Source organism: Stomoxys calcitrans, chromosome 3 (genome assembly GCF_963082655.1).
Source record: "Stomoxys calcitrans chromosome 3, idStoCalc2.1, whole genome shotgun sequence".
Taxonomy (NCBI): domain Eukaryota; kingdom Metazoa; phylum Arthropoda; class Insecta; order Diptera; family Muscidae; genus Stomoxys; species Stomoxys calcitrans.
In genome coordinates this window covers 38,336,442-38,355,978 of record NC_081554.1, presented here as the reverse complement: position 1 = coordinate 38,355,978, position 19,537 = coordinate 38,336,442, and the positions used below count along the sequence as shown (strand labels likewise).

General features: G+C 41.9%; 1 protein-coding gene across 1 annotated transcript; it reads right to left on the bottom strand.

Moving 5' to 3' along the window:
- Positions 1-13,211: 13,211 nt before the first annotated feature.
- LOC131996019 (uncharacterized) lies at positions 13,212-19,081 on the bottom strand. The gene is made up of 3 exons (XM_059365433.1): positions 17,943-19,081; positions 13,920-17,888; positions 13,212-13,713 (listed from the first exon to the last, which is right to left on the bottom strand). The coding sequence occupies exons 1-3, from the start codon at positions 19,079-19,081 to the stop codon at positions 13,212-13,214; spliced, it is 5,610 nt and encodes a 1,869-aa protein (XP_059221416.1).
- Positions 19,082-19,537: the final 456 nt, after the last annotated feature.

Sequence of the window (19,537 nt, the reverse complement as noted above, 5' to 3'; positions counted from 1 at the left end):
AAGGATGTGAGTACAAATTTCCCATTGACGAAGCACTTCGATGAGGTCCTTTGACCGAATGTAATGCCTTCGCTTGTAGGTGAGTGCTGGGGGAGGAAAGCACAAAGCACACATTGGCCAAAAACGGAAATGTGGGTGTGTTAGTCAATGTGAGTTTGTTAGCTCAATTTCCGTTTTTGGCAAAGCGGAAGTGGTCTTTGTGCTATCTCTCATTTGAAATAATTTCAATTTCGCTTTAACTCCAATGTTCCGTTTTTGTGTTTAACAAATTAATATTTTCCCTTTTTTTGGCATTCGACAGGGGATAATATCGGCAAGGAATGAATAGTTGACCCTTTTTTGTCTGTTGAATATTTTTCTTTTTTTCGCCTTGGTACGGTTTTTTTTTTAATAATTTTAATTTCATTTCTATTCTTAAAATGAAAATGATTGATGATTTCTTTGTTTTTTATTGTGTCTTTATCGGAGTATGGGAAAGGTTTTGTTGTTTGTGATGAAGGATACCATTAAAGGTTCCCTCACATTCACATTCATTCATCTATACACACATTTGAATTTGACCATTTTGTTGATGATAAATTATGATGGATGTGTGTGAGACGTATATATTTTTTTATGGTATTTTTTATAATTGCTTTTAAAATATCTATTTTTTTCTGAAGGGATTTTTTTTTCGTTGCTTGAAGAAATATATTAAAATGGAATTTAATTTGTAATGAAATTTAATTGAAGAATTACAAGAGTGTAAGGTCCTTGGAAATAACTTATTTCCTAATAATAATAACAGGAACAGTTTTTTTTTTAGTTTTTTTACAGCGCAATTAAGAAAGTGGTGGCACCACTTTTTCCTACAACGCTGCTGGTTTTTAATTAAAATCCAACCTTAATATTTTTACTTTATTTACATTTTGTACTCCTAAACAAGTAAAAAGGAGTTAAGTTCGGCCGGGCCGAACTTTGGATACCCACCACCTCGGGTATATATATAAACCACCTTCCATCAAAATTGGGTGAAAATTGCATACCTCATGTCCCACAGCAGTTATATCGAAATATGTTCCGATTTGGACCAAATAAAGGGTGATTTTTTTGAGGTTAGGATTTTCATGCATTAGTATTTGACAGATCACGTGGGATTTCAGACATGGTGTCAAAGAGAAAGATGCTCAGTATGCTTTGACATTTCATCATGAATAGACTTACTAACGAGCAACGCTTGCAAATCATTGAATTTTATTACCAAAATCAGTGTTCGGTTCGAAATGTGTTCAAATTTTGACAAATTTTGTTCAGCGATGAGGCTCATTTTTGGTTGAATGGCTACGTAAATAAGCAAAATTGCCGCATTTGGAGTGAAGAGCAACCAGAAGCCGTTCAAGAACTGCCCATGCATCCCGAAAAATGCACTGTTTGGTGTGGTTTGTACGCTGGTGGAATCATTGGACCGTATTTTTTCAAAGATGCTGTTGGACGCAACGTTACGGTGAATGAACACATTTCGAACCGAACACTGATTTTGGTAATAAAATTCAATGATTTGCAAGCGTTGCTCGTTAGTAAGTCTATTCATGATGAAATGTCAAAGCATACTGAGCATCTTTCTCTTTGACACCATGTCTGAAATCCCACGTGATCTGTCAAATACTAATGCATGAAAATCCTAACCTCAAAAAATCACCCTTTACTAATAAGCACAAGTCATTGTTCAAATGTGTATAACAAAATAATTGTCTTTTTAGTAGCTATATCTAAAAATAAACCGATCTGAACCATATACAACATGGATGTCGACAAGCCTAACATAAGTCACTGTGTCAAATTTCAGTTAAATCGGATTATAAATGCGCCTTTTTTGGGGCCAAGACTTTAAATCGAGATAGCGGTCTATATGGCAGCTATATGCAAATCTTGATCGATCTAAACCAAATTGCAGAAGTTGTGAAGAGGCTTAACTTAACTCTCTGTCCCAAATTTCGGAAACATAGGACAATAAATGCGCCTTTTATGGGCTCAAGACATTAAATCGAGAGATCGGTCTAAATGGCAGCTATATCCAAATCTGGAGCGATCTGTACCATATTGCAGAAGTATTTCATGAGGCTTAACCTACCTCGCTGTCCCAAATTTCGCCAACTTCGGACAAATCTGGACCGATATGAGCCATATTGACGAAGGATATCGAATGGCCTAAGGCAACTCACTGTTCCAAATTTCGGCAAAATCGGATAATAAATGTGGCTTTTATAGGCCCAAGACCCCAAATCCGAGGATCGGTCTATATGGCAGCTATATCCAAATCTGGACCGATCTGGGCCAAATTGACGAAGGATGTCGAAGGGCCTAACACAACTCACTGCCCCGAATTTCAGTAAAATCGGATAATAAATGTGGCTTTTATGGGCCCAAGACCCTAAATCCGAGGATGGGTCTATATGGAAGCTATATCCAAATATGGACCGATCTGGGCCAAATTGACGAAGGTTGTCGAAGGGCCTAACATTACTCACTGTCCCAAAATTTCAGCAAAATCGGATTATAAATGTGGCTTTTATGGGCCTAAGACACTAAATCGGAGGATCGCTCTATATGGCAGCTATATCCAAATTAAGACCGATCTGGGCCAAATTAACAAACGATGTCGAAGGGCCTAAGGCAACTCACTGTTCCAAATTTCAGCAAAATCGGATAATAAATGTGGCTTTTATAGGCCCAAGACCCCAAATCCGAGGATCGGTCTATATGGCAGCTATATCCAAATCTGGACCGATCTGGGCCAAATTGACGAAGGATATCGAAGGGCCTAACATAACTCACTGTCCCGAATTTCAGCAAAATCGGATAATAAATGTGGCTTTTATGGGCCCAAGACCTTAAATCCGTGGATCGGTCTATATGGCAGCAATATCCAAATCTTGGCCGATCTGGGCCAAATTGACGAAGGTTGTCGTAGAGCCTAACTCAACTCACTGTCCCAAAATTTCAGCAAAATCGGATAATAAATGTGGCTTTTATGGGCCTAAGACCTCAAATCCGAGGATCGGTCTATATGGAAGCTATATCCAAATCTGGATCGATCTGAGCCAAATTGAAGAAGGATGTCGAAGGGCCTAACAAAACTCACTGTCCTAAATTTCATCAAAATCGGATAATAAATGTGGTTTTATGGGCCTAAGACCCTAAATCGGAGGATCGGTCTATATGGCAACTATATCTAAATCTGGACCGATCTGAGCCAAATTAACGAAGCATGTCTGAGGGCCTAACAGGCACTCAAAACAAGTGAATTTTAAACTGTTCAGCCATCTGCGACAGTCGAGGGCGGTTTTGTGTTCATAATTATATCCATCGTCGTTATGACATTATATCTTAGCCATTCCACCACTTTCTTAATGACAACGATCTCCGCTTGATACCCTGTGCAGTGGTCGGATAACCTTTTTGATATGACCAGTTCTAGATCCTTAGAGTACACGCCAAGGCCTATCTAGTCGTCTAGTTTGGAACCATCCGTATTGAACTGTATATAACTCCTATTATCAGGGATATCGTAGTTCCAATAAGTTGTATCAGGAATAGTGGTAGAGTATTTTTTATCAAAAAGTAATCCACACTGCATGGAACATCGGACATTGTATCAAGGATAACAAAGTGTCCGTAGCCGCCACATGACCATGGCCACTTCCTTAATTTCAAGTATCTCCGCTTGATACACATTATAGTGGTCGGCTAACCTTTTCGATATGAACAGTTTTAGATCTTTAGAGTACACCCCAATGCCCACCTAGTCGCCTAGTTTGGAACCATTCGTAAAGAAGTCTATGTAACTTCTATTACCAGGGATGAGACGTTTGTTGTTGCCCATGACATCAGACCCATAGACGTCTTCAAATCTTCATTAGGCCACATAATTTTGGAGTGTTCACATACCCCACTTTGAGACCAACTGTCATTCGTTGTCCTTCGGGTCTGATGCTGAAGAATTAGCTTATATGTCGTTAGATGCATACCCACAGATTAGAGTTCCCCCGGAATGTGTAAGGTATATCCTAGTCTCGAAAGCTTGTCCGCTTTACAATTCTCTGGTATATCTCTGTGACCGGGCACCCAGAAGAGGTGAATTTTGAACTGTTTAGCGATCTCGTTCAGAGATCTGCGACAGTCGGGGGCGGTTTTTGGGATTTAAGGGCTGCCTGGTTATTTGTGCCTTTCGTCGTTATGACATTATATCTTTGCCATTTTACCACTTTCTCAATTGCAAGGATCTCCGCTTGATACACACTGCAGTGGTAGGGTAACCTTTTCGATATGACCAGTCCTAGTTCTTCAGAGTACACCCCAAAGCCAACCTGGTCGGCTAGTTTGGAACCATCCGCATAAAAGTCTATGTAACTTCTATTACCAGGGATATCGTAGTTCCATTAGGTTCTATCAGAAATAGTTTATAAAAAGTGGCTCAGGCACGGCGTCATCCACACTGCATGGAACATCGGACATTGTATCAAGGATAACACAGTGTCCGTAGTCGCCATGTGACCGAAGAGAAAGCTCCCTTAGCCTCACGGCAGTGGTTGCAGCAATTTGTCGAGCCACAATGTAGCATTAAAATCAGTGCGTCAGATGGTGTCGTGCTCAGTGCGGCTGTGATGCAAAAACAAGCCATCCTTTGGATCTGGGAGAATATTGAACAACACGTGGACTTTTGAAACGCCGTCCACCAGACCCCAACACCATATAGCATTATAGGTCTAACGACTCCAGTATATACCCAGTGTATTACGCGTGGTCTAATTACCCAACTTTTGCCAATGGCTCTCTTGCGGGTATATAGGGCAAGAAATTCAGGAGTCCTTCGACTTCCTTCTGCAATATGGCCCAGATCAGTCCAGATTTGAATTTAGCTGCCATATAGACCGATCTCTCGATATAAGGTTTTGGGTCCATAAAAAGCGCATTTATTGTCCGATTTCGCCGAAATTTGGGACAGTAAGTTGAGTTAGGCCCTTCGATATTTTTTTGAAACTTGGCCTAATTCGGTTCAGATTCGGATATATCTGCCATATAGACCGATATCTCGATTTAAAGTTTTGGCCCCATAAAAGGCGCATTTATAATCCGATTTCACTGAAATTTGACACAGTGACTTATGTTAGGCTTTTCGAAATCCGTGTCGTATGTAGCTCAGATCGGTTTATTTTTAAATAAAGTTACTTAAAAGACTAATATTTTGTTATACACAATTGAACAATGACTTGTACTTATAAATATTTGGTCCAAATCGGAACATGTTTTGATATAACTGCTATGGGACAAAAGGTACACAATTTTGCCCGGATTTTTGTTAAAAGGTGGTTAACGTATATTCCCGAGGTGGTGGGTATTCAAAGTTCATACATTCGGTGGACAAAAATAATGAGAGTTAACATAGAGCTCTAAAGTTTTGCACAGATGTATATTTGAGTGTAATATAGAAAAAAAGTGAAGTATGGTGAAAATCGGTCTATATCCCTATTAACCGGTCTCCCGATTTAACTTCTTGAGATTCTGGAGGTTGCAATTAAAAAACTGATGAACCTATTTTCATGAATTTTTCATAGATGATAGAGTTTGAGTCCCCAGTAAAAATAGGGTACCACATTTTTTGATATCGGAAGAGGGGCGGACCCACCCTCATACCCTCATTTTTAAAAACGCCAGATCTCAGAGATATGTGCACCGATTCTAACGAAATTTTGCATGCCACCTTATGGTACGCCTAAAACACGAAATTGGTATCAAGTTTTAGGGTCAAATAACCTGGGGGGACGCCCCATCCCAAAACCCACCCAAACGGACATGTTTACCGATTGGGCAATATGGGTATCAAATGAAAGGTATTTAAGAATAGAGTACGAACTTGACATTAAAATGACACTCTCAGTATCGGGGGGATCGGGTCACCCACCCCTAAATACACCTTGGTATAAAGTTTTGGGGTCAAATAACATGGGGGGACGCCCCATCCCAAAACCCACCCGATCGGACGTGTTTACCGATTGGGCAATATGGGTATCAAATGAAAGGTATTTATGAATAGAGTACGAACTTGACATGAAAATGACACTCTCAATATCGGGGGGTCGGGTTACCCACCCCCCAAATACACCACCCAACAGGACACTTTTACCGCTTTGGGCAATATGGGTATCAAATGAAAGATATTTAAAAGGAGAATAGAAATCTGGCATTAAAGTGTATTCCTTGGTGTTTGAGGGACCTCCCCACCCCCAAAGCCCCCCAGAAGAACATATTTACCGATTGGGACAGAATGGATATCAACTGAAAGGTACCTAAAATCAGAGAAAAAAACTGATATAAAAATGTATTCATTGGTGTCTGAGGCGTACAATGTTAACATATTATTATACTCGACTCATGTGTGCAGATCCAAAGGGAGCAGAAAAAGAGACAGTAAAATAGAAACCAAATACCAAGTCATCTGAAACCGAAACGGCAACCCCAAATTCTGGGTATATATAGCATAAAGGTTTGGCATTCATTCTATTCTATTCTGCCTGGCAATAAATTTAATTGCATACTTTAAGGTGTCCCCTTAGTTTGTACACCAATTGTCTTTCACCATTTCAGTGTACGGTGCATAATTACGAAAATTCGTTGGCAAGAAAAGCCTTAACATTAAATATTAATAATTTATAATGAAATAAAAAATAATAAAAATTAAAATGGAAAATGACAAGAGTCACATTTGCACTCACGCGTACATGCATACACATACATATACTGAGAAAATCTCAGGTGTATTTTATAAAAGCGAAATCATCAAAGTGCAGAATGTCACTGCCGTGAACTGCTGTTGATGTTTCAAGTGGGTAGTGGCATGGTGATGGTAGAATGACGGCCGACCCAACATTGCTATGGCCAGAATATGAACACAATGGCAAACGCAAAAATTTTAATATGCGTAAATAATACTTACAGCTGTAACAATGTAACATTAGATGTCGCAGTAGACGATGAAGACAGCGACATCAACCATGCTGCGAATTTTTAGCTAAATGTGGGAGTGAGTGAAGGCTGAATGAATGAATGCGAGCATGTGTAACATGCGGTTGGGGCGAGGCATGAACATTGTGGGAGGGGGTGGAGGTGGGTGGTGTGAGAATAAGTATGCATCATCATGTAATAAAATTATGAATTTCATCTGCAACAAACGACAATGACAACGGCGACAACAACCAAAAGTGAATTATAATGAAACAAGAAGAAGTTGCGTTGAGAGCGTTGAAAGGAATTTATTAAAAATTCAAGTATCACTGAGACTAGAAAGGAAGCTACCCGTGAGATGGCATGTCATGCGATGTGAGAACAACGTAACCATCAAATATCTACAAATACACGAGCATATATCTTAACAGCTTGGGACAGTGTTGCCGTTGCGATTATCATCTGAGATAAGTTTATACGAGGGCTGCTATATAAGTTTCTGGCCTAGGCAGCACCAAGTAAAATTTTCTGGTATAATCGTACTTGGAACGTTTTAACGCACAACCATCACCTGTGTTGTTTACAATGACTTGAAAAAATTTATTTGACAAAAAATGGAATTGACTCGTGAAGGTTTTCGTGCGATCATTTTTCACAACTTTCAGCGAGGATTATCATAATAGTGCACTGATGAACTTTAATCTTAGTGTGGCGGTTGAGCACCATCCTATAGCACTGTGAAAAAAATAGTTTAATGAATTCTGTCGTAGCCGACGTTCGCTCAAACTCTAACTCCATGAAGGTCGTCCAGAAATGACAGTTGAACCAGAGAACATTGATGCCGTGTGGGAAATTATAATGCAACATCGTCATGTTATGCACCTTGAGATTGGTGCTAAGAAATGTTTGAAAAAAAACACAAACGCGATGCTTCAAAATACCTTTATAAAATCGTTACAGGTGGCAAATCATGAATCTACAATATGTGTATGAGTCTGAAACAAAACAAAAATCGACCGTGTGAGTTTTTGAAGACGAGCCAAATTCAACGAAATTTGTTTGTGAAAGAGCACTGTACTGTTATTGAAAACACTTTGATTGGCATGGTGGATCGCGAACAAACGGGGCTCAAAAGGTCCTTTTACTCTCCTTAGCGCAGTAAGAGAGAAAACTGTCTTACTTTTCTCTCGATTATATTTTATTCGGGTCCCGAGAACTCATAAACATATAACAGTTTCAGCTAAATCAAGCAATACATCTACTTTTTATGGGATTAAGACAAATTGGAAGATCGGTCTATATGGCAGCCATATCCAAATATAGTCCGATCTGAACCATATTTGAATCGAACGACTGGAGGCTAAAGGCAGCTTAATGTTTCAAATTTCAGCGAAATCGGATAATAAATAAAGCTTTTATGGGCTTCAGAAACATTATTTGCAGATCGTTCTGTATAGGCCCGTTCAAGAAAAAATATATATCTGTGCCAAATTTCAGCTCAATATCTCAATTTTTAACGGCTGTGGAGTGATTACAACGATGGACGGACAGAAACACGGACATCGTTAAAACCTTTTACGAATATATCTCTATCCGTTTCACTGTTGTTGTTTAGCGGGGTTACTGCTAAGATGGCAATGTCCTGATTAGCATTTTAGGGAAAATGTTCTTTCCTTATCCCAAATACGCTACCTGTAAGGTCGATATTAAAGCTGGGGATATAAGAAACAATATTTCAGAGCACTATGCTGCTGTCGAACGAGCCGTTTTCACGAGTTAACACAAAGATTCTTTGTTAAATGTATTGGGTTGCGCAAAAAGTAATTGGATTTTTTAAAAGAAAGTAAATGCATTTTTAATAAAACTTAGAATGAACTATAATCAAATATACTTTTTTTATTCTCTTTTTTTAAAGCAAGCTAAAAGTAACAGCTGATAACTGACAGAAGAAAGAATGCAATTACAGAGTCACAAGCTGTGAAAAAATTTGTCAACGCCGACTATATGAAAAATCCGCAATTACTTTTTGGGCAACCAATACATGACCATTGTGGGACCGGTGATAACATGCAGAGCACCGGTATGATGGAAGGTAAGAAGACTCGATTCAGGGAGTTCGAGAAGGTGCAGAGACTGGTGTCCCAATTGGTAAATATGCTGGTGGGTTTTGGGGGTGTGGAGCGCCTTGGATACCAAGGAATAAATGTTTATATTAGATTCTTACTCTACTTCTTAAGATCTTTCATTTGATATCCAAATTGTTCCAATTGGTAAATACGCCCTAGTGGGGGGGTTTTGAGGTGTAGGGAGGCCCCACTGACACTAAGGAATACATTTTTATGTCAGATTTGTAGTCTACTTTTAAATACCTTTCGTTTGATACCCATATTGTCTAAAGCATTGAAAGAGTCCTGTTGTGGGATTTTTGGGGATGGGGGACTCCTCCGAACATTTAGGGTGAAGTTTGTATATCAAGTTCGTACTCTACTCTTAAATATCTTTCGTTTGATACCCATATCGTCCCAATCGGTAAACATGTCCGTCCGAGTGGGTTTTATGATGGGGCGTCCCCCTTGGATATTTTACCCAAGAATTTATACCAATTTCGTGTTTTTGGGGTACCATAAGGTGGTATACAAAATGTCACTCTATTCGGTGCAACCTTCTCCGCGATCTAGCGTTTTAAATATGAAGGTAAGGGTGAGGGTCCGCCCCCTCCTTGGATATCAAAAAATGTAGTACCCAATTTTTACCGCGGGCTCAAACTCAACCATCTTTTAAAATTACAAACAAACAAACAAAGCGCAACATTCATTAATTTTTATATAATTGTGCGATCTCCCAATTTAAGGTCCTAGACCCATAAAAACCACAAAATCCTGCCTGATTTCGTTAAAATTTGGCGCAATGATTTCTGTTAAAATCCTGGGCGTCCGTCCTGAGAATGGTTTAGGTCGGGCAATATTTGAGTATAGCCCCGTATAGATTGATCTCCTGGTGAAGGTAGTGTATTTGTTCCTCGATTTTGCTAAGAATGAGTTTAGTAAGCTATGTTAAACCGCAATACATCTTCCCCGAATATGGTACAGATCGCATATAGCTGCCATATATATATCGATCTTACGATGTATGGTCTTGAACCCATATAAAACTTTTTTCTTACCAGATGTTGCTTAGTTTGGACCAGATTAGACCATATTTCGATACAGCTGCTATAGATTCAGAATCGTGCATTTTCACCGGATTTTAATGAAATGTGGCAGCCCTGCCTAACTCAATACCTTTTTGCTTGTTTCAAAGAATTTTTCTATATGGGTGGGTTACAGGTCCGCCAAAACCATGTATTTTTAGTTGTATTATGAAGCTCGTGACATATGGTAACTCCCAAATTTAACGATTGTCAGAAATAGCTACTCGGCAACTCTGGCAAGGACAGAAATGTAATAAGATCTAGTATTCCGATGAGTCGCTTATGTTTTGCTGTTCATCTTCTTCATGCCCTTTTTTTTTTTGTTTTTTTTCATAAGGGCATCATGTGAATTCTGGGCCACTTTTGCTACTGTCCTGGTTAAAGAGGACAAAAGGAATACGACGAGTACGAGTACAATGTGCTCGTTGACATCTTAGTTGTTATGAAGAAGAACGAGCCATCAAACAGACATCCTTTTGAGCAACAGCAACAACAAATTATGCTTGTCTTTTTATGACAATGGTAATGATTTTGTGCATAATTTATTCGAATGATTATTACAAACGAACCTTTTACAAAATTACCTTTTCCCACCAAGACAACGAAACGCAAATACAAGTACACCTGCAGTTACGGGCGCCTGCAGAGCTTCTGTGCTCCTTAAGGACTCGTTTCATTCGTTCTATGCTGCCATGCTGCCATCACATTTCAAATAGCATATTTAAAAAGAACTGGCAAATGGCACAAAGTGCCACACTTGTGGCATTATTACAACCTCTTCTTCTCATGACCTCATGATTTTTCGTTTGCTTTGACTAAGTTAGGCCTCTTGTTTGCAGTTGTTGGGCACTTTTGTGTTTGCAATTATATGCGATTCCCAGTATAAACTTAAGTACTTGTCAAATGTCTACACTCTATGATGAAGAGAAGGCGGTTAATGTGAATCGTGCTTTCTGCGATTCTGCCAATTTGGCGAAGTCTTTTGAAAATATCTGTATAGGCAGAAGGGAATTATATGTTTGGGAAATCATATTGTGCATACTTTTGAAAGGTTCAAAGTTCACAGTAAAAAGAGAATTGGTTATATATGTAGAAGTATGCTAAATTCCCTGGTTTCCTTCCTGGTGAGTACTTAATGTAATAAAGTTGAAGTTCAGGGTATTCAAGGAAGAACTAATATCACCCTCTTTACCAATTTCATCGAATCTTAAATAATCAAATCCTAAGTTTGAGGATTATTTGAGGTCTACATATATTGGAGATAATAGTTATGTCTTTCGTATTCAGGGCATATATATATGGGAGGTTGCGAACGTGTGAGGCGAACAACCCTGCGAATTATCGGTCAATTGCGATATGCTCTTCTCTCTCCTAGGTCATGGAGTGCATGGTTAATCACCATCTTGTGAGGTATTTAGAGTCTAATGGCCTTCTTAGCGACCAACAGTAGGGGTTCCGCAGAAATCGCTCTACGCGCGACCTCATGGCACTTCTGTCGGAACGTTGGAGTCGCCCAATGCACCTTGGTGAGAGTAAGATTGTGGCTCTGGATATCTCCAAGGCATAGGTCTGTCACGGTGCACTACTATCAAAGCTTGTTGCATTTGGTGTCGCTAATGGCTTCGTTCGATTTATTTCGAGTTTTTTTCAGAGATCGCACTATTCGAGTCGTTATAGATGGGTTCTCATCCAATGAGCGCACAAATTGACCGCAGGTGTACCCCAGGGCTCTGTTCTTTCTCCTTCCCTTTTTCTTATTTTCATTAACGACCGTCAGAGTTGGGTCAGACATCGAATCCGATCTACTTATTTGCGGATGACAGTAATCTCTGTCATTCGTACTCATTAGACCATAGGCCAAGTTTTCGAGAGATTGAGGACAAGAGGCGGGTCATGGACGATACACTCTGCCAGGATTTGCTGGCCATTTCTGAGTGGGATCGAATGAATCGAGTAGATTTTAATGCACGGAAGACTCAGTGCTGCTTGTTGTCACACAAACGATTCGCTGACCCATTACGATCATATTTGTCTATCAACGGTGTAGATGTGGAACGGTGATGTTCTGGGCATGAAAATACAAAGTGATGTCCATTGGGCTAAACATGTATTCGAAGTGTCGAAAGAAGCATTCAAGTGTTTAGGCTTCCTTAAACGGTGTAAGAAATATTGGGTTGCCCAAAAAGTAATTGCGGATTTTTTAAAAGAAAGTAAATGCATTTTTAATAAAACTTAGAATGAACTTTAATCAAATATACTTTTTTTACACTTTTTTTTCTAAAGCAAGCTAAAAGTAACAGCTGATAACTGACAGAAGAAAGAATGCAATTTCAGAGTCACAAGCTGTTAAAAAATTTGTCAACGCCGACTATATGAAAAATTACTTTTTGGGCAACCCAATACTTCACTCCGTCTGATCTGCTTAACATCTGCACCACTTTCATAAGGCTGAAAATGGAGTACTGCTTAACTGTTAGCTTTGGGCTAAGTTTTATGTCGGTTTCCGGGGCTCAGGCTCCAAGATGACCGGGAGAGCTTAGGTTCTCCAACGGAAGTGGGAACTCAGGTTCCTTTCTTCGCTACAGGGGACACACACCACCATGTAAAACCCCCGAGAGCCAATACTTACTTCTGGCACGGCTTTCGAGATAGAAAAGGGCAGCAAATAGTTCGAATTCAGACTTACATTCGTATTTTTATTGGAGAAAAATGAGATGCGTTGTGTGTGAAGGGCTGGAGCAAAAGAGGTCGAGGGTCGCTGCCATAGCATGCAAGACACCTCGGCTCTAAGGCACAAGGGAAAAAATGGAAAAAGAAGTTGCCAGCTGGCCAATTATAATACTGGTTTTATAATACTTTTGAGTTCTTAAATTCATGGTTGTATCTTAAACATAGGTTAATTCGTGTATCATATTTCAATGGAAAAAATATAAATTCAATGAAAAAATATGAAAAAGGTTGTTAAAAACTAAATAATACTGGTGAACGCGTTAGTCTTCTCAACATCCTCCCGGCCTTGGCCAATATGGCCAAATTCATTTCACACGAGGGCATCTTGAAGTCGTTGCAGGGCTTTCATAGCCGTTTCCAATATTTTGCGGGGCTGTGAGACATTTTGGCGACTGGCTGGGACTTTTGGATTTCGGTTCGTCTGTTTGTGCCTGCGATCATGTCTACTTCTATCACCTGAGCGTTCCTTTGTCTTAGATTCTCCATGTCTCCCGCGTTGCTCGGTGGACTGCCGGTTTTTTATTAGACGGCTTAAGTCGGCTGCAACCCGTCCCTTGTCCATTTGAGCCAAGGTGAGGCGAGGCAACGGCTCAATATGTAATAGTGTATGGTGCTCCCCTCCGCACTCTCGGCAGGCGACCTCAGACGTACATTCCCAAGATTTGTGGGAGCGAGCCAAGCAGTTCAGACAGTACCCTAGCCGCCTCACTTCTCTGCGCCGACGACCAACATCCATATTCAAGAATTCCCTGCAAAATCTTAATGAGTGGTATCGCTCACACAAAAGGCATTGGCGAATGTTAGTGGGCGCCCTGTGAAAACAAATGGAAGTTATGTGAAGAGAATGATTATTGATATTTCTTTAGTTAAAATCTTTCCTTTTTTTTTTTTTAAACGGGGTGGGAGTAAGGACAGCGGTTAGGAATGGGTTGGAGAGTCAGAAAAAAGTGGACACAATTTCGTTATGTCCCTAGTTATGGTTCCCTTTGAGGTGTGTACATCGGCTATTCGAACGAACCCGTCGCCGGCCAGATGTGTCTTCGTAATTCGCCCAAGCATCCACTCGCAAGGTGGGAGCTGGTCTTCCTTGACGACTACCAGTTGTCCAACCTCCACATTCTCCTTCGGAACTTGCCATTTATAGCGGTGTTGTAACTCTTTCAAATACTCGTCCTTCCAGCGACGCGCGAACTGGTGTTGTTGGACTTTTAATCGCTCCCAACGGTCTGGCAACGACAAATTCTCCGCTGCGACTTCCGGCACTGCCACCAGTGGTGCACCCCGTAGAAAGTGGCCAGGGGTTAGAGCTAATAATTCGGATGAGTTATCCGTTATGGGAGAGAGGGGACGAGAGTTTAGGACGGATTCAATCCTCACTAGCAGGGTTGCAAATTCTTCGAACGTGTATTTCTGATTCTGAGTCACTTTCTTAAAATGCATCTTAAAGGACTTGACGCCTGCTTCCCATAATCCACCCATGTGGGGTGCGTTTGGGGGTATAAATGTCCCGTGGACACCCTGAGGGGTGTATTTGTTGCTGACATCTTGAGCGGCCAATCTTATGAATTCGTCATATTCGCAACGCAGTTTTCGCTCCGCCCCAACAAAGTTAGTTCCATTATCGGACATAATCTTTTGCGGAAGCCCCCTTCGCCCAACAAACCTAGCGAACGCTGCCAGAAAGGACTCAGCGGACAAACTAGAGCATAGTTCCAAATGTATTGCCTTCGTGCTGAAGCAGACGAAAACGCACACGTACCCCTTTTGATACGGTGCTTGTCTCAACGATGACGTTTTTATCGAGAATGGTCCTGCAAAGTCCAGACCAGTATACGAGAAGGGCAGAGAAAATGAGCTTCGTTCAGTGGGAAGAGCAGCCATTATTTGGTTTCGGACTTTTTGCTTGTAAAGAGTGCAAGTTTTACAGTTGCGTATACATTTCTTAATTGCAGATCGTAATCTTGCTACATAATACTCCTCACGAATAGTTCGCATCATTAGGTTATGTTCAGCGTGCAAGAGAAAATCGTGAATAAAACGCACAAAGAGTTTGCAATAGTTTGAGGCCACGGGCAGTATTATGGGATGGCGTTCATTGTACGGTAGTGCAGCATTCGCAATGCGCCCGTTAGCTCGAATAAGCCCATTGGGGTCTAAAATTGGGTTCAACGTATAAAGGGTACTTCGTTTGGGGATTTGTCGGTTATGCTCAAGAGAGGAATATTCTGCCGTGTAAAAAATCCTTTGCGTCATGCGAATGAGGATATTCTTTGTCTCTGTGAATTCTGGGTTAGAGATTTCCCGCGAAGCGTAACCTTTTCCTTGGCGGTAGCCTTTCCTTACGTTCCTGTAAAAACGCATAGCATATGCCATGACCCTAATCGCTTTATCCCATCTAGAAAACCTTTCCAAAATATCCCCATCCTCCTCAAAGGTGTGAAATACCTCGATCTTTCTCATTTCCGGAGGATTTGGGTCCAGCATTATAGATTTGGGCCAATCCTCTGATGGCTCTTTCAACCAAGCGGGTCCATGCCACCATAAGGAATTGCTACAGAGCTCATTAGGAGAGCATCCCCTGGAGCCGAGATCGGCGGGGTTATCATGAGAGCGCACATGCCCCCATGCACAATTTCCGACATTTCGAATAATCTTTGCCACTCTATTGGCAATATAAGTCTTCCAAGTGCACGGTGGTTTTGCCAGCCAGCTTAATGTGATAGAGGAGTCACTCCAGAGATAAAGGTCAAAATTGTGAAGCGGGAGCTCTGATAGTACATGCCTGGTCAGTTGGGACAATAAAACGGCTCCGCAAAGCTCTAATCGTGGAAGGCTAATGGGATCTATGGGAGCAACCCTTGTCTTAGATACAAGAAGGTTCGTCTGAACTGAATTCGGGCAGACTATTCTGATGTAAATTACCGCACAAAACGCTTTCTCGGAGGCGTCACAAAACCCATGGATTTGGGTGTTTTGAAGTGGCGCGAAAGCAACCCAACGTGGTATCGTAATAAGTGGTATTTGATGCAACCCGTCAACGAAATTGTTCCATTTAAACAAAATCTCGGGTTTGACGTCTTCATCCCATTGCGTGCCTTCAAGCCATAACAGTTGTAGCATGATTTTTGCCTGAATTATAATAGGCGATATCCAACCAGCGGGGTCAAAAAGTTTGGAAACTTTAGAGAGAATTTGACGTTTAGTAATGGACAGTGTTTTCGGGGGCGGATCAATGCGATAGGAGAACTTATCTTCTAGAGCATTCCATTGAATCCCTAAAGTCTTGGTGTCACTGGCCTCGTGAAACTTCAAGAACTTTGAGTCTAAGACATTCTCCGAGGGGACGGAATTCAGAATTTGTGGGAAGTTTGAAGTAATCTTCTTAAATGGGAAACCACCCGACTTAAGCATTTCAATTAACTGTCTTAGTGAGTCGATAGCGGATGCAGGGTCATGGGCGCCTGATAACACATCATCTACATAAGTCTCCTTTCTGATGATATCTGCTGCCTGAGGGAACGACTCAGCAGAATCCTGGGCCAATTGTATAAGAGTCCTAATTGCCAGATAAGGGGCGCAATTAACCCCGAAGGTCACAGTCTTAAGAGCATAATCCCTGATGGGACTTGCTGGGTATGGACGAAAGAGTATACGCTGAAACTCGATGTCGTCCTCGTGCACTAATATCTGGCGATACATCTTTTCGATGTCACCAGTAAAAACGTATTTGTATAGACGCCAGCGCAAAATCAATGTCATGAGATCGGATTGAAGGGTGGGTCCAGTGTACAAAACGTCATTGAGAGATTTTCCTGAGCTGGTTCTTCTCGAAGCATTGAATACAACCCGAACTTTGGTACTTCGGCTCTCAGGCTTCAACACCGCGTGATGCGGTAAATAAAATGAACCGAACGAGCATCGGTCATGAAGCTCCTGAGAATTTGTCATCCTCATGTGATTCAAACGGGAGTACCCCTGTAGGACCTCGTTATACATCCTCTCAATTTCCGGTTTGTGTCTTAAAGAGCGTTCCAATCGAACGTACTGGATCAGTGCCTGAGATCTCGAGCGTCCCAAGGGAGATTCCTGTCGGTATTCCTTCCTGAATGGAAGTCGGACGACATAGCGCCCATCGGAGTCACGAACCGTGGTTCGTTCATATAAGGACTCGCAGTACTCATCTTCCAACGACACATGACGCGTCTCAGGGACCTCCTCCTGCTCCCAGAACATTCTAAGTTGCTGGCCAACGGGGTCACCCGAGATTTCATTCGCCTGGATAGAAAAAGACGTAACAGTCTGAATGGTGACAGGTCCGCTGATGACCCATCCAAAAATTGTCGCTTGAGCAACAAGGGACTCGCAAACCTTCTTGACGCCCTCAAGAAGAATGTTAGGAATCACATTACTTCCCAGAAGCAAGTCAACATGTCCCGGTGTACGGAAGTTGGGATCCGCTAACTCTAATCCGTCCAGCCCGTCCAAGGAAACCCCTGGGTCTGGGAGGAAGAAACTGGGTAGGAGACGAGTTATCTTGGGTACCACAATGGCGTGAATATCGATCAACTTGTCATGGGTCTCCGAAAAGAGGGGAACTTTGCACGAGGAATTCGAATTTGCAATAACCTGCCCACCCATGCCAAGAATCTGAAAATGCCTACGCTCGGTCGGAAGAGACAGACTCTGTTGAAGGTTCCTGGAAATAAACGACTTCTCGGAGCCTTGGTCCAAAAAGGCCCTTGCCTTGAAGGTATCACCGTTATGGCTGATTGTGACCATCGCGGTCGGCAGTATAGTATTCTCCTGGGAAGACTCCGCGTTGTAAGAGGAGAAATGTGAGGATGTCTGAGCCACTGAAACGGCTGCAGGATCGGTAGCTGGCGAGGAGGATTCATCCGATGACTGTTGCGTATCAACACCCACTAGGTCTGTACTGCAGGACTGAACCACCGAGTCCTGGCGAGAAGCCGCAGTCTGGGGTTTATTACTAGGGAAATGTAACATGGTATGATGGTTCCTCCCGCATTCCATGCAAACATACCTGCTTTGGCAATCCTTCCGCACGTGCCGATAGGAAAGACAGTTCAAACACATGCGGTTCTGAGAGACAAACTTGTTTCGAGAGCTAGGACTAAGATCACGAAATTTGGTGCAATTCTTAAGTGAGTGAGCATTCGCATTGCAAAGTTTGCAAACAACCGGAGATTTACTCTCAGTGTTAGTGAATGCGTTCACCTCGAGTCCCCTCATCGAACTGCCTCTTGTTCCGTGTATACTATTCAATCTCTCCACCACCTCGTATCTGTCCGACAAAAATCTATCCATTTCTGCCCATTTCGGAAGTTCTCTGTGAGACTTAAGAGATTGTTCCCACAACGACAGAGTCTCATGAGGCAACTTGGTGGAGCATAGATAAACCAGGAGAGGGTCCCAGTCGCGAGTGGATATGTCTTGAGTCCTTAGCGCCGCAAGACAATCGTTGATTGTAGTCTGGATCCGCTGCAAAGAGTCACTGCTCTCTGAAGTAATGGATTTGAGGTTCAGGAGAACCTTCAATTGGTTGTCGACCAAAATCCTTTTATTCTCATATCTAGAACGCAATGCCTCCCATGCCAATTCGAAATTCTCTGCGCATAATTGATACTTCCGCACAATTCCTGCGGCCGGACCCTTTACCTTGAGACGAAGGTGATAGAGTTTTTGAACGGGGGATAATTTAGGGTGATTAATATATACAGCCGTAAATATGTCACGAAATGAGGGCCACTCTTCATAGCTGCCTTCGAATTCTTGCGTGTCACAGGGGGGAACTTTGATGGCACTGAAATTCGAGGGGGAGTCAGAAGTCTCGAGGGGAAATGAAATACGCGAGGAGCCCGGAATAGGTAAAAAAGCTTTCTGTAAATCCATCATCCTGGCCTTGCAGGAGTGAAAACTCGAAGTGCAAACCCTGTACTTCTCCCTAGCCGAGGACACGAAATCGCTAGAGAATTCCTCGTCCTTGGTAGTGAAAATCTTCCTATAAGACGCCTGGACATTCGTCCACCTTTCATGCAAATCCTGCAACGCAACCACTAATGAAGAGTCGGTGTGGTCGGTCTCCGGCCTATTATCGAAGTCGGCACAAAACATGACCAAGTCGTCTGAATCGAAGATAAAATCCCCTTGTAAGTTCGCCATCCTGAGATTCGGAAGCAATCTCAAAACCAGAACCCTTAGCAAAAATACGGTGGTATAGAAGACCCTAGCGGTTATCACCGACTAAAAGATACAGTTCGTATATGTAGCGACTATAGGGCAATTCCTTTCGACAACAGAGATAGAGACCAGTCCTTGTGCCCTGGGTGGCACCGTATGGCTAATAAAAGTGAATAAAATCCGGTATTAAAGAGAAGCCAGTTAATAAATGAGCCAGTGAGGAATAAGCAGAGCAACGACAAACTGGATGCCTGAGGCAAGGTGGTGAGGGTACGATCTACTGAAGTGAGACATGTATTTTGGTCATCAATCGGGATGAAGTCACGTTGTGACAACCTTGAACTGTTTGGCAACTCTTATTCTGTGAACTCCGTTTGGAACCATGCCACGGGCCCTAAGAGCTGATCAAATACAAGGGCGAGATCGAGATTGAATTAC

What these genes read in the sequence shown, in the direction of transcription:
- LOC131996019 (XM_059365433.1), bottom strand. Translation starts at nt 19,081, where the DNA reads ATGGCGAACTTACAAGGGGATTTTATCTTCGATTCAGACGACTTGGTC. An exon ending in CGGAAGGATTGCCAAAGCAG is followed by an intron (nt 17,889 to 17,942) that starts GTATGTTTGCAT and finishes ACATTTCCCTAG; the next exon opens with TAATAAACCCCAGACTGCGG. An exon ending in ACACATCTGGCCGGCGACGG is followed by an intron (nt 13,714 to 13,919) that starts GTTCGTTCGAAT and finishes TTGTTTTCACAG; the next exon opens with GGCGCCCACTAACATTCGCC.